Raw genomic sequence first — 16,127 nt, forward strand, 5'->3', positions numbered from 1 at the left:
CTGTTGGTTAACTCAACACCTGTTGAATAGCCTGCTGATGCTCATTGCCAAGGACCAGGGACCTGTACCTGTTATACAGAAGAGCATAACATTAGAGGAAAAATCACAGCATACTTACTGTGCAACAAGAAATATTGCTGTACTTAATGACAAAGGAGATGATTTTATGTATATCCATACTAAAAATTATTGTGCAGAAACTGTTCAGTCGATTTAAGCTGTGCATCCACTGTATTTGCTTCAGAGCAAATTTTCTAATGAGACTTTTTTCTGACCCTCCCTTTCTTTGATTTTTCTTGCAGATCACGTCTAATGCCGAGGTTGAAAGAATCGCGTTCTCACGAGTCTTTACTCAGTCCCAGTAGTGCGGTAGAGGCACTGGATCTCAGTATGGAGGAAGAAGTCATGATTAAATCTGTACATAGTAGCATTCTGGGACAAGATTACTGTTTTGAGGTAAGCAGAGAAGCACCAACAAGCAGTATTTGCACCTACTAGTAGTTTGGTGATTTTAGTATTTGCACAGCAATAGAAAATAGCCTGATGGCTTAACCGAGCCAAAGAGCAAAAACATAGCGACTTTAATATTTAAAAAATCCCAAGGCTTTTTACAGTGGAAAAATATTGGACAAATTGGAAGTGTTAGGAGAACAGATTGAAAGTTTGGTTGAAAGATGGATTTTTAAGTAGGTTTTTAAAGGTGAAGATAGAAGGAGTGCTTTAGGGAGTGAGTTCAAGAGAGTGAAACTAAGGTGGTTGAAGGCTCTGCCACTAATAGTGGGACAAAGTGAGTGGGGGGAGAGAGATGCACAGAAGACGAAACTCTAAGGACTGAAAAGTGCATGAGGGGTATAATGCTAGAGGAGGTTGAGAGCGTAGGACGGAGTACGGCTATGGAGGGATTTGAAGATGAGGACAAGGACTTTGCCGATGAAACACACTATCTGTATAATTTTCACTGTTGCAGACCTCAAATTTAGGGTGCGGGGTTGTGGAGGGTGGGGTGAAGCAGTGGGAATTACACTGATCCTTTCAGAAATTGTACTAAATAGAGGATGTCTTGTCAGTGATGATGAGTTACAGCAGCCCTTTCATCAGTTTCAAAGACTCATAACTGCAGGTAAGATCTTTCACATGAGTAAACGGAACCCACTGCCACTGCTGAGGAGTGTTGCTTATTCTGTGCGCAGGGATCTCCTTGTAGAATCTTAAAGATTCATTGTGGAACACCACGCACTGCTGCAAACCATCAGGTGTCATTTCGCACCACTGACTTCTCATTTTTGAACTCCACACATGTGAAGTAAGAATCCTGCAGTCAGTGAAATTGACATCCAACCTCATTCAAAAAGGACATTATCATGGGAGACTGATTTCTAATTACTCCTTAATCTCTATTTCTGTAAGTTTGTGTTGCTGCTGCAAAGAGATTTGTTAAACATTCAGCCTTATGAAGGGTTAAAGTGTTTCTAACTGACTTTTCCGAATAAAAGATTTCGAGAGTACTTGACTCTAAGAATAGAAAGTCCTTTGCGGCTTTCAAACTACAGGACAGAAATTACTGTTGCCAATAGTAACGGATGGGAATTTAATGGATTCATGCAACATTCCTCTGCTATTTTACAGAGGCGTTTGGGTGAACTCTTCCATTAAAATACCAGCAGGCAAAGGAATATCATACAACGTGTTAATTGTTCATCTAGTGATATCGGTAACAGTAATTTCTAGGCTCACATTTTCTTCTACAGATAACCCGCAAATAAAAGTTCCTTTAGTTTCTAATGATGATTAATAAGTGTATTTACTTACAGTGTGAGATAGAATACCAGCGGTGCAGTTTTGGACAAGTTGGAGTTTACGTTGTTTGAATTTTATTAGGTCAGTGAGGAGAGTGTTGAAGTCAAGCCCAAAGGTAACAAAGGAGTGTGGATGAGGATTTCAGTGACAACGGGGTTGAGGTAACAGCAGAAGCAAGTGATGTTGCAGAGGACAAAATAGGCAGTCTCCGTAATGGATAGGCTATGGGATTTAAAGCCAAGCTCAGGGTCAAATAGGCTACAGAGGCTGTGTGTTTTCATTTTCAGCTTTAGTGAGAAACCAGGGAGGGGATAGATTTAGGGAATGAGGTGTGTTGGTATTGCTTGGAGTTGAACAGCATGGCTTTGTTAAGTTGGAGTCAAAGATGGGGCTACTCTAAAGGAAGAGTTGGCTATCAACGGCATACATACGGAAGCTGATTCCATGCCAAAAGATGATGTCATCAAGGGGCAGACCAGGAAAAAGAGAGGCTGGTATTTATATAGCACCTTATCTCATCCAAGAAACATCCCAAAGTGCTTCCCAAATAATAAGTTAATTTGATGTGTAATCACATTTGTTATGTGGGCAATAAGAGGTGGTTCAAGATTTAACCTTGGGTCACTCATGATTTGACCATGCAATCCATGTAGTAAAGGTGCTCCTATAGTGCTCTTAGGTAGGGAGTTCCAGGATTTTGACCCAACGACAATTAAGGAACAGCAGTATATGTCCAAGTCAGAATGGTGTGTGACTTGGACGAGAACTTAAAGGTGTTCCCATGCGCCTGCTGCCTTCGTCTTTCTAGGTGGTGTAAGTGCCGTTCTACATTTAAGCACCTTTAACGTAGAAAAACATCCCAAGGTACCTCACGGAGGCATAATCAAACAAAAATGGACACCGAGACAAAGAAGGAAATATGGGGCATTGAATTTTGTCAATGATTACAATCCTGGAGGTGGCAAGACTTCGCATGATGGTGAGGTTAAGTGGATGGGTGTAGTTAGGATATTTTATGTGCAAGGTGAGGTTGAGTGAGGACAGGAGAATGGAGAAATCAGATGAGAGGTGACTAGGAGAAATTAAGTAAAGTTTGAAATCACCTAGGTTGAGTCACTCAGTGCAGAGGCTACGTGAGAAGAGAGATTTCAGCAAGGAAGTTGTTAAGATATTTAGGAAGGCAGTAAACAATACGAGCTTTGATGGGATAGTAGAGGGTGAGGTGCTCAAAGGAGGACCGAATGCAGAGCAATGTTGGGGCCTGGAGATGAAAGCCATGCTGCTGTTGTGACACTTTGGAGAAGGGACGTGTTGGAATGTGTAACTGGATGGAGTGGGTCTGGAGTGATGGGAAAGGAGATGCCATAAATGAGCCAAGTTTCAGATAGATCCAGGATTTTGATAGACTTGTCCAAGTCTACCGGGAGCGATAGCATAGTGGTAATGTCACTGGGCAGTAATCCAGAGGCCTGGACTAATGAGCCAGAGATGTGAGTTTAAATCCCACCACGGCAGCTGGGGAATTTAAATTCAGTTAATTAAATAAATCTGAAATAAAAAGCTAGTATCAGTAATGGTGACCATGAAACTATCGGATTGTCGTAAAAACCCATCTGCTGTCCTTACCTGGTCTGGCCTATATGTGACTGCAGACCGACTGCCCTCTGAAATGGCCTTAGTAAGCCACTCAGTTATACACATCCGCTACGAAAAATAATATTGAGAATAAAACTGGACGGACCACCCGGCATTGACCTCGGCACCGGCTTCAGACACGACAATGGCACACCCAGCCCAGTTGACCCTGCAAAGTCCCCCTCGCTAAAATTGGGAGAGCTGTCCCACAGACTAGTCAAGCAACAGCCTGACATAGTCATACTCACAGACTCATACCTTTCAGCCAAAGTGAGGATTCCTACCTCACCATCCCTGGGTATGTCCTATCCCACCGGTAGGGCAGACCCACCAGAGGTGGCGGCACAGTGGTATACAGTCGGGAGGGAGTGGCCCTAGGAGTCCTCAACATTGACTCTGGACCCCATGAAGTCTCATGGTTTCAGGTCAAGCGTGGGCAAGGAATCCTCTTGCTGATTACCACCTAGCACCCTCCCTCAGCTGATGAATCAGTACTCCTCCATGTTGAACACCACTTTGAAGAAGCACTGAGGGTAGCAAGGGCACAGAATGTACTCTGGGTGGGGGACTTCAATGTCCATCACCAAGAGTGGCTCGGTAGCACCACTACTGACCAAGCTGGCCAAGTCCTGAAGAACATAGCTGCCACACTAGGACTGCAGCAGGTGGTGAGAGAACCAATATGAGGGAAAAACCTACTTGACCTTATCATCCCCAATCCACCGGTCGCAGATGCATCTGTCCATTACAGCATTGGTAGCAGTGACCACCACATAGTCCTTGTGGAGACAAATTCCCATCTTCACACTGAGGACACCTCCATCATGTTGAGTGGCACTACCACCACGCTAAATGGGATAGATTCAGAACAGATCTAGCAGCTCAAAAGTGGGCATCCATGAGGCGCTGTGGGCCGTCAGCAACAGCAGAATTGTATTCCACCGCAATCTGTAACCTGGCATATCTCCCTCTCTACCATTACCATCAAGCCAAGGGACCAACCCTGGTTCAATGAGCAGTGCAGAAGAGCATGCCAGGAGCAGCACCAGGCGAACCTAAAAATGAAGTGGCAACTTGGGGAAGCTGCAACACAGGACTACATACATGCTAAACAGCGGAAGCAGCATGCTATAGACAGAGCTAAGCGATCCCACAATCAACGGATCAGATCAAAGCTCTGCAGTCCTGCCACATCCAGTCATGAATGGTGATGGACAGTTAAACTACTAACGGGAGGAGGAGGCTCCATGAATATCCCCCATCCTCGATGATGGCAGAGCCCAGTACGCAAGTGCAAAAGACAAGGCTGAAGCATTTGCAACCATCTTCAGCCAGAAGTGCAGAGTGGATGATCCATCTCGGCCTCCTCCTGAGGTCCCCACCATCTCGGAAGCCAGACTTCAGCCAATTTGATTCACTCCACAGGATATCAAGAAATGGCTGAGCGCACTGGTTGCAGCAAAGACCATGGGCCCAGACAACATCCCAGCTGTCGTGCTGAAAACTTGTGCTCCAGAACTAGCCGAGTCTTTAGCCAAGTTGTTCCAATATAGCTACAGCACTGGCATCTACCTGACAATGTGGAAAACTGCCCAGGTATATCCTGTCCACAAAAAAGCAGGACAAATCCAATCCGACCATTTACCTACTCTCAATCATCAGCAAAGTGATGGAAGGTGTTGTCGACAGTGCTATCATGTGGCACTTACTCACCAATAACCTGCTCACCGATGCTCAGTTTGAGTTCTGCCAGGACCACTTGGCTCCACACCTAATTACAGCCTTGGTCCAAACATGGACAAAAGAGCTGAATTCCAGAGGCGAGGTGAGAGTGACTGCCCTTGATGTCAAGGCGGCATTTGACTGAGTGTGGCATCACGGAGTCCAAGTAAAATTGAAGTCAATGGGAATCAGAGGGAAAACTCTCCACTGGCTGGAGTCATACCTAGCACAAAGGAAGATGGTTGTAGTTGTTGGAGGTCAATCATCTCAACCCCATCTCTGCAGGAGTTCCTCGGGACAGTGTCCTAGGCCCAACCATCTTCAGCTGCTTCATCAATGACCTTCCCTCCATCATAAGGTCAGAAGTGGGGATGTTTGCTGATGACTGCATAGTGTTCAGTTCCACTTGCAACTCTACAGATAATGAAGCAGTCCATGCCCGCATGCAGCAAGACCTGGACGACATTCAGGCTTAGGCTGAAAAGTGGCAAGTAACATTCACACCACACAAGTAGCAGGCAATGACTATCTCCAACAAGCAAGAGTCTAACAACCGCCCCTTGACATTCAACGGCATTACCATCGCTGAATCCCCCACCATCAACATTCTGGGGGTTCCATTGACCAGAAACTTAACTGGACCAGCCACATAAATACTGTGGCTACAAGGCCAGGTCAGAGGCTGGGTATTCTGTGGCGAGTGTCTCATCTGACTCCCCAAAGCATTTCCACCATGTACAAGGCACAAGTCAAGAGTGTGATGGAATACTCTCCGCTTGCCTGGATGAGTGCAGCTCCAACAACACTCAAGAAGCTCGACACCAACCAAGACAAAGCAGCTCGTTTGATTGACACCCCATCCACTGATTTAAACATTCACTCCCTCCACCACCGGTGCACTGTGGCTGCAGTGTGTACCATCTACAAGATGCACTGTAGCAACTCGCCAAGGCTTCTTCGACAGCACCTCCCAAACCCACGACCTCTACCACCTAGAAGGTCAAGGGCAGCAGGCGCATGGGAACACCACCACCTCCAAGTTCCCCTCAAAGTCACACATCATCCTGACTTGGAAATACATCGCCGTTCCTTCATCGTTGCTGGGTCAAAGTCCTGGAACTCCCTCCCTAACAGTACTGTGGGAGAACTTTCACCACAAGGAGTGCAGCAGTTCAATAAGGTGGCTCACCACCACCTTCTCAAGGGTAATTAGGGATGGGCAATAAATGCTGGCCTTGCCAGCGATGTCTGTCTTGTTTTGCACACTTTGTACAAAAATAATAAATTGCAGGACAATGGAGTATTACAGTTTAAACACTTTTAATGAAGCATCAGGTCTGTAAGCTTTCTCAATCAATACAGCACCGTGTGGACAAGATGGAGTCAGGACCCCCTGGGTCTTCTAAACAATAGCAGTCCTTACAGATGCCTGCAGGCCAATGACAACTCAGTATGTGATCACATGTGAATATAAAAGGTATTCCTTACAGATGCCTGCGGGCCAATGATAATTCAATATGCAAATATTACAACGCCCACATCCCAGAAACAAATTTAAAAAAAAGTTGAGGTCATGATGGTGGAAGCCTTATTTGTAAGGAAACCGTAAAGAGGAGAGCTGCGGATCATTTTTGTCACTGAGGTTATGTACAAGAGACTGAAGGGTTTACATCACCAGGTTGTGTGTTAGTAAACAAATGAACACGGTTTGTAACATAATTTAATCACAATATTATGCAACAGCCTTTTTGGTGCTCAAATTCCCATGGGTTGATTTACTGTTCTGTGCTCCAATTCTTACTGGCACAGTGGTAGATTTATGTACGGCGCTGCGGCACATCGCACCGCAGTACTGTAGGCTTTGCTCCCCTTATTAAAGGGGAGGAGCCTAGCGCAGCACGTCCCGGCGCCCAGCTGGGCCACCAGGGATCGGGACTGCCAGCAAGCTAACCCGGTACTCAGGAGGATTGCCAGGCTGACGGAGAGCTGCCGGCACCCTGCGGGGGGGTGGGGGGGGGGGCTTAACGGGGGCAGCAACAAAAATGGCAGCCCGCCACCTCCCCTTTAACTAGCGCCAGCCCAGCCGCGGCAGACATAGCGCCGGCGGTAAGCATGGGGGGGCGCCACCCAATATTACAGCCGGGGTGCTGCATACGACGATGACGTTATCGCCGGTGGCGCAGCGCCGCCGCTAACCTCCTGCTGAATTTTGCGGGAGGCATTAGTGGCGTCGCGCCCAGGCGCTAGTTGATGCTCTTCCCCCCTCCAACTATACAGCTAGTGACTCTGGACACGTGCCACCACTAATTTACCATATACGCCCATCACTAGACTACTCGGATGACCAGATGCACATTCAGCCATTGCAACCACAAACACTGCAGACAACCTGCCTCTCTCTTTCTTCAATCTCCACTCTTCCCCGCCCCCCCCCCCAACCAACACACTGGCTAGTAACTTGGTACCACCATTTATTTTTAAAGCGACTAGTATATCTGTAAGCAGTAGAACGGATTGGCAAAGAATGGTTTTGATTCCCCACGCTACTGAGCTTCTCGGCCATGTTGCTGAATGGAGTGAAGCCCAAGTGCTTCTGCATTGAGGGAGAAGAACAATCAGAGAAAGAATGGTCACCTCTGCAGCATGCTCAGAGTGCTATTAGTGGAGACCTAGCAGCCCGTCAATATAAGCACAACTGATTTGAAAGAGATTTGGATTGGGATTAATTCACAGTAAAACCGTGGTTGAAATAATGCTCAGCGGGTAGCATGGTGATGCATTGAGGCAAAGCGTTAAGATAAGGGATAAATATACCATTCTCTTTATTTTTCCACTCAACATTTCTTCAGTCTGTTTTACCACAGCAGGCAAGCTAAATTGAGGCTTAACCATTGTGCAGGAAATGAGCAGGGGAGATGACATCCATGTTCTTAGGCATGTGATATTCAAGAGTGATGCCTCTAGGTCTGTTTAGCAACAGAATACACCACAAGCACTAAGTTGGTTCAGGTCTCAGACTCAAGTAGGCCTCAGTCAGCTTGCAGTCAGGCAGATTTTCTGAATTTCGGGTATTTAATGTCTTATTCAGTTCAGGAACAGCAAAATGAAGAATGAGTTTCCGTGCCTCATGCTAGTAGTTAGGCTGAACATTATAGATAGTACGTAATTGGTATGGAAAATAAAGGAGAAAATGTCTCATTAAAATGCTTCTTTCTCTTGCCTTTTATGTTTCTCATTAATACCAAGATGTAATTCTCATTTGATACGTTAAATATGATTTTTTCCCCTTTTTCTTCAATGAGAGGCTCTCTATCTTCCTGGGAGAGGGCAGTCTAGACTCTGCACTTCTCCACAACTGGCAACAAACCCAATCCTCTATAGCTGTCATGGGGCACATATAAAATGTTTTTCACTCCCAGCACAGTTGAATGGTTTGACAACATCAGGAGCTCCACCTAGCAGTGGGCTAGTGGTCAGGAACTGATAAAGCAATCCCACCTGTAGCATGGATTTGAGTGCCAGGCAGCTAAATTTGATTCAAGATGGCGACCGAGGTGGTCCGGAGTTAAGCGCTCTCCTGCTTCGGACGGCCCACACCGCCCGTTCCCGATGCCGGAGCGATGTGTTCGGCGAGTCGGGCGGAGGCAGCGCAGCAGCGGGAAGCGGCAGCAGCAGCCACGAAGACCTGCTTCGGCACGTCGCCCGGCAGCTCCTCGTCATGAATTTCTGTTTCGGACTAGGAGGGGGGGAGCCGGGCATGGCGGTTGGAGGCCGGACGTGAGCGTGAGAGGCAGGCCCCGGGCCATTGCAAATTTGAACCGGCGACAGTGCGGAAAGCTCGCAGTTCGAGGGGAAGAAGGGAGAGCCAGGCATGGAGACCTGAAGCCAGATGGTGAGCGTGAGAAGAAGGACACCATATTGTGGAGCCGGCAACAGGGAGGAGGAGTCCACGGAGACGGAGCGGCTGATGGACATCGCGTTCCCACTGCCATTGGACGCAATTGAATTGACTTTTACTGAACATGGCGCTGTAGAATAGCGACGTGTCTCTGTGAGCTCCCACAGCCTATTGTGGAAGTGATCGGGGAGTAAAAACATTCCATTGTAGTAATACATATGGCAAATTAAAAAAAATTGATTGATTGATAAAGATCAGTTGCCTAACTGTGTGACTAGGAAGGCAGTCATGGAATCATGAGTGTACCAGGTCATAGCTGTGTGTCCTTAGTTCCTTTGCAGAAAGTTCTAAACTATGGAAATGTTGTCAGTGTATTTCTAATACATATATATGTATGTGGGAGAGATAAGGATTGCTTGCATGTATTAGTAGAAAGCTGCTGGAAAGAAGGTTCAACTCAACATGTTTTGAAGAGATTGTGTCAATACAGTAAGACAGTTTAATTTAAATAGTACCTTTAATTTTAATAGTATAAATTATATTGAAATGTGTTGTTTAGCAGATACATGTTCCCAGTGTTGTCATGCATACTATTTTACATTAAAAACAATCTACACCTGAATGTAACCTATAATTCTACAGCAGTTTGTTCATTTCTGTTGATATCTAATGTACCTGTGATTAAGTTACCTCCAAGTCCTTACTAAGGTGCTGTGGACTGCTGCCATCTGTGAGCCTATACCCTTGAGTGAATCGCTTTCTTCAAGAGAATAAGAAGCAAGGGGAGAAAATTGGAGGAGGAAATAACATATTTGCACCTAAATGTTGAATGTTCTTGTGACGTATTAGATTGTAATGCTGATATTTCTTTGTACCCATGTCCAATTTTATTTCAATTTGGGGGATATCATCCTTGTAGGTCATTGAAAAATGAAACCATTGTACGTTAATTACTTTTGGTAGATGTTGTAAATAACTCCAGGTGAAGCCCAGACTGTTTCTACTTATTTCCCAGAGACTTTGCTGCTATATTAGGAGCCTTTGAGGAGAAGATCTTTCTTTTTCCCTTTCAGCTCCTTAATTAAACAAGAAACCGCTTTTATCCAGTCTTGGTAAAGAAGTGATATTTTTCAATCCACATCACCATAGATATTTTGAATCTTAAGCCTTTTTAATATTTTTATATTAGTTAAAAATCGGGATCTTGCTTTTGGTTGGTCCATCTTATTTTTTTTCCAATCAAACTCGTCACTGGTCTTGAGAACCTCATAATAGACATGTGAAGTAATTGTTAACTTCTTGTACTGTAGGATTATTTCAAAAAAATGAATGGAGGATGTGTGGTACATTTAAAATCAGATAGCAAATAAAGAATAGGACCGTATGATCTAATAAATAAGTCCCATGTGATAAATCATAAATAGCGACGGGTAATAATCAACCACACAAGTACATGTTTATCACATCACACATCCCTATGACAATTAGAGAATTATAAACCATTTAAATTAATATACTTGTAGATCTTATGACACTGGAAAATTCATTGAAAATGTTTTGTAATATTACTTTGTTAACTGTGACAGAAGAACTACGGGTGTGTGTGCTTTAACTGGAGTGAAGGCATGTAGTTTGGATGAGAAGTATTTGTGAGAGGTTGCAGACCAGAAGTTGTTTCTTCTTTCGCTAATATACTCTTCTCTCCTGAAGGAAGTTACTCTTGCTGGGATGCAGTTCCACAGGGACCAGCAATCGTCTGATATTTCACCCATGTATCTCGAAAGACTTGATAATCCTGCGCTTTAATCAGGCAGCCTGAATATGTGCTGCATGTGTACAAGGATGATAAAAGGGGTTTTGGTTTTGAGGGAATTGGGAGATAATAAATGGCGCTGAAGACAGCATCAATATACTAAATCGGGCAAGTGTGATTAGGGAAGGAGCAGGAAAATAGGAATATAGTAGATAACTTCAGCAAGAGAACTAGATGTGATGGGCTAAATGGCTGTAATTCCTATGGTTGACTATTCCCAAAGGATATTATGGTCCTGTGCAGTAGTGCAAATTAAAAGTTTGAAATGTTGTGACATTTAGAATATTGCAGATACGCCAGTAGCAGGAGCACTGTATTGTTGGAGGGACTGGAGCCAATTTACAGGTCGGACGCACATTGGGTGGACGGTGGGCAGAGTGATGACACCGCCTGCTCGATAGCACCAGTAAGAGCCCCGAAGCTTTTTTCAAGGTCGGGCCCCACCTGCATAATTTCAACGAGCTGCCAGCACTTATTGAGCCCTGACAGGCAGCTCAGCAATCGAGAGCGGAGCCAGAGCTTATTTAAATAATGTACCTGCAATGTTTCCTGTGCAATAATGCCAGTCGAAGTTGGTAATTGTTCGGATCTACTGGTATAATGCCAATCATACAGTAAGATTAATGGTTTGATGCTGCAGTAAATTCACGGAGGATAATTCGAGTTTCTCAAAGTGAGAACTAAGTGAATAGTGGCTGTATACAATATAAATAATGGAGTACATTAATACTCGCTAATATTCAAACCTCCTAAATCAATCCACTGTTGCAGCTCTCTCATTAATAGAAAAAAAAACATGTAAAACAGCCTGGGGCTGACCTTAATTTCTTGCTTACACACTTTTGTTCAATCCCGATTATGCCCACCAGACCATTTTTATGCATAGTCGACTATGGTAATGCATTATAACATTCTGTGTGCATTAATAAGCATCCCAGATTGCCAATGTTACGTCCTCCTGTGATGGGAGCGGGTTAATTGCATTCACAGAATCTACACGCAACCAGATCTTGTACTATTCCTGTTGTTGAGGTCAGTATGTTAAAAATATATATAATATAACTAAGGTCTGCAGGCCGCAGACTAACAGAAGTGAAGGCATCAGTTTCCTCAAATGGTGGTGTGGAGCAGCCACACATTCCTACCGTTTGGAGAACGACAAGAATGGACACTGCCTTGATGCCATTCCTGCCGTGAACATGCAGCAATATGGGGGCAAAAGGGCTATTGTTCATTATTTTCAATAAATTTTATATGGAGTTATTAAATACAATTGCAATATTGCACAGATTCACGTTGCATCATTCATGATATTTTTAACTTGTCCATGTATAGAAGACTATATCCCCCACCTGTTTTTGTATGACATTTAACAGTACTTTAGTGGAACTGCAGATCATTGAAATATGAATTTCAGATTTTTAAATTTAAAATGAAGGCTGGCCCATTGATCAGCTCGACGTTTTATTTAATTACAGGATGACAGATATTAAAGGAATTTTTTTCCAGTAAAGATTCCCTACTATCTTGGAAATCACATTCATGCTCTTGTTACGAAATGACACAATTAGTTTTAGAAATCTACCCAGATGCCCAAAGTCACAGTTGCTATCTATAGAGCAATATCTTGCACTCTCTACTCTGTGGATACTTTCTCCTGAAGGTGTTGATTGCCTTCCTGGGGTACGGTTCTAGCCTGAGTCACCCTCCAGTACTTTGCCCAAGTGGTCATTATTTAACTGTAAACATAGGTTTTTTGACCTTGTGCATCTCAGCTAAGCCTGATCTTGTCCTTACCCAATTTGTACATACGCTACTTCCAGCAGGGGTTCCTCAGGAGGAAGAACCGCGGCTAATCACTTCCCTAGCCAGCTGTAACACCCCTCTCACTGCCTGCGTGTGATCCATTGACTCAGCTACAGAATTGAACCTGAAATCCTCCTGATCTGTATGTCACAGAGGTGTCGGGAGCTGGGTTGCCTATATTTATCAGATCAGATGAAGATGCTGCTTAAAAAGTCATAATAGGAGCTTACTGACCGGTTACATTGAAGTCAAATTAAGAGAGATTACTGTTAAAATAATGCTATGAAATTAATTTATCTTCAATACAGGTGACGACTTCAACAGGCAGCAAGTGCTTTTCATGCCGTTCAGTTGCGGAAAGAGATAAGTGGATGGAAAATCTACGGCGTGCAGTACAGCCAAATAAGGTAAAAGAACTGACTATAAGGTTCAAGGATGTTGATGCCTTTTAGAGCTCTGTTTTGAGTATCAAATAGTATTGTAATTTTTTTTAAATGAGCTTTACATAGAGCAGTGTTCCAGATTTTCTTAGAGTGCTTTATTTAAAACTGGTTTATGCATTTCCATGGAAACAGTTGTAAATATACAGTCGGTGACTCACAGTTCCCCTCTTCAACCATGTTGTGGTTCTCCCTATTTCCCTGTTTTCCCTCCTGCTTGGTGTCCATATTCCTCCTCTATCCTGTGAAGCACTCTGAGATCTTTTACATACATGAATACTACCATTGAAATGTAAGTTGCTGCTTCCAAAGGCAAAGCACGCCTGGCAGCAAACATAAATAGCCACAGTCAGCAGCCTTTTTATCATGGGGCTTCTGTTTTGACTCAGATGGGTGTCTGTAGAATGATGAGCAGCTAGGAGACCAGAGTTACACTGCTGGCTGTGCCTCACACGTTCCATGTTACGTTTGCAGTTTCAGGTCACATTTTAATCACCATAGTAGTGTACAGGAAACTTTGGTTTATCCGGAAGTTGTATGTCCGGAAACCTCGATCTAACGGCAGAAATCAGCAGCCGTTTTGTTAGGTTTTTTTTCTTCTAGGTTTTTTTTCTTCTCCTAGCATTTTTTTAAACAGTCAGTCTCTGGAAAGCCTCTCTGAAGCTGTTGCTAAGCTACGGAGACGCTTCCAAGGTACGGGCCGACTGTTTACAAGCTGTTGCTAAGCAACAGTGTTTGTTGTCAGATACGGAGATGAAAACCTCCGTATCCTTCAACATTAGCGCTGGTCTGTCCGGAAGTTTTCATAGATCGGCATCACGCCGGTCCCGTCGGTGCCGGATATCGCGAAGTTTCCTGTATTCAGTTCAGTGGCACTGATGAAGCAACACTATGCAGATAACGTGGAACAGGTCACGTGCCTTGTTTTTCTAAGTGGACAGTCAGAAGCTCATTCAGAGCAGTTGGTCAACATTTGGAAATGCACAGTATAACATTTCTCTCACTAAGGCAATTATATTGCACAGCATGTCGACATAATGCACGTTATTTACTGCACTACACACAGAACAGAGCGTGTGGCCATGATGGCCTTATTACATTGCCTGAAACAAACTTCATTTGCAGTTGTGAGGCAACAGTTCTATCAAAAAATGATTTAGGTTGCACATTGCAATTTTTTGTCACTTTTTTTTAAAACCATGGTGAAACTCAAAATGAAGGAGTTGCCTTATTATTTATTTGAAATCCCCTCTGGTTTGCCCGACATAAGCTGTGAAAGGCAGATTCTAAATAAACACAGGCCTGCTGCCAAAGAACAGCTTCGTAATTTGAATAATTTCCTGAGGTCGCATCACGTAGAGCAAACCTGGACTGCAGCAGAAAGTAAAGGCATTTAGAGCATAATCAGATGCACAGCATGTTAAAGTGTACAACGTAATTGGATCAATATGTCCACCCTCCAGGGCTTTTTTTCCCCCAATGTGAGAGCCTCTTGCTTCCTTACAACCAAATGTAGTGATGAAACAGGCTGTAAATTTGAACAGAACTATCATGGAATTTTTGCTGTCCATTATTACAATGGTGGTGTCCAATAAATAATTTTTAATTGCTTAATACCGCTTTTTAAATAGTTTTAAAATATTTTGAGATGGCCCCAATTTAAATTTGTTTGACATCCCTAATGAGTTTTGAGCACATTGAAGAATTCAGCTCCCCTCCCAATAACATGGGACACCCATCAGCCCCACATTCTTAACTGATGCCATTCTCCATCGGACATTAGCAGTCCATACCCTGATCAGTCTCTGTCACTCTGCAGGTCAGAATTCACTTTAAGTACCACCATAAAACTGTTCTGTATATGTCTTTAATCCTGCACTATCTGCTTTAACCGCTATTCCAGCGATCCAGCCTTTGTCCCGACTTAGCAAATGACCAAGTTTTGATTTAGTATAGAAAATGCAAAATCATAACCAGGCTGCACTTGAACGGATAAAAGTTCTGCATAATTTCTGGATTTCAGACCTGTAGGATTTTATATGTATAGTGACTGTCCTCTGGTATCTCACCCAAGTGGCTATTTATCATTTGTGAGGCTGGACAGTTAATGCGATTGTGGTGACCTGATGTCGATGGGATAGCAATCAGGATCAGGAGTTGTAGTGGAGAGAAATGTATTTTCTCAACATATAATCCTGAGCTGTATTTGGTAAAATACTGAAAGAGAGAGCTTGATTTGTCTGTGTATTGGATAACAAACCATAAATTTTTATTTAAATTTTTTTTATATTACATTGGTAAATGCTGTAAATTTCCAATTAATCTTCCACATTTCACCATGGTAACAGTTCAAGCTGATAGTTAAATATAAGGAGTAATTTTTCGTGTACATTCCAAAAACAGGGAACCCTATTGGGTGTTAGTGCATATTGTAAAATGGCGGGTAGCGGTTCCACAATATTCCAATATATGCAGAAGAGGTTCCCCCACCACTCTGTACCTCATAGAGTTTGCATTTTCATGTAAGTTAACTTCACTTTCAGTAGGTATCTTAGGTGCATTTATATTATAAAAGTGCAACCGATAACACAGATACATGGTTCTTCTGCCATGGTCTGCACTTGCAGAATAAAAAAACTGTCTTACCTTGTCCATTTTCTTTGCGAACTGTCCAACGATTAATTGGCTCTGTCTGTAGTTGGCATCTGATTCTGGTTGATGCTAGGGGACTGGTCCAGCACTGGTGTCCTGAAACCCAAGGAATGTTACTGAGAATCAAAATAATGCTTTTTGCACAAAGAGGGTACAAGGACAACAAACCTAAATAGAATTAAGTGGTGCCTGGAGATACTAGTCTAGAAATTATTTTAGCCAGCATTGGCAGGTGAGTGCCTAACTTGTTGATATAACACTTCTCTGTTTCCACTTTAACACAGGAAATGGGTTAACTCTTTTGTTAAAATAGTGAATCGAGAAATATCATACAGTCATGTTAAACATTTGTCCATTGGTATCA

General features: G+C 43.4%; 1 protein-coding gene across 9 annotated transcripts in view; it reads left to right on the top strand.

The window, feature by feature from the left end:
- The window catches only part of LOC147101722 (disabled homolog 2-interacting protein-like), an 824,147-nt gene that overhangs the window by 723,624 nt on the left and 84,396 nt on the right, over positions 1–16,127 (top strand). For all 9 annotated transcript variants that reach the window (XM_085965569.1, XM_085965573.1, XM_085965570.1 and 6 more), the window contains 2 exons: positions 303–456; positions 12,980–13,078. In XM_085965569.1, the coding sequence (XP_085821695.1) occupies positions 303–456; positions 12,980–13,078 (253 nt within the window). The remainder of the gene's footprint in view (positions 1–302; positions 457–12,979; positions 13,079–16,127) is intronic.

This window comes from Somniosus microcephalus, chromosome 23, assembly GCF_052327205.1.
Source record: "Somniosus microcephalus isolate GS21.2 chromosome 23, FLI_Smic_1.0, whole genome shotgun sequence".
Lineage (NCBI taxonomy): Eukaryota > Metazoa > Chordata > Chondrichthyes > Squaliformes > Somniosidae > Somniosus > Somniosus microcephalus.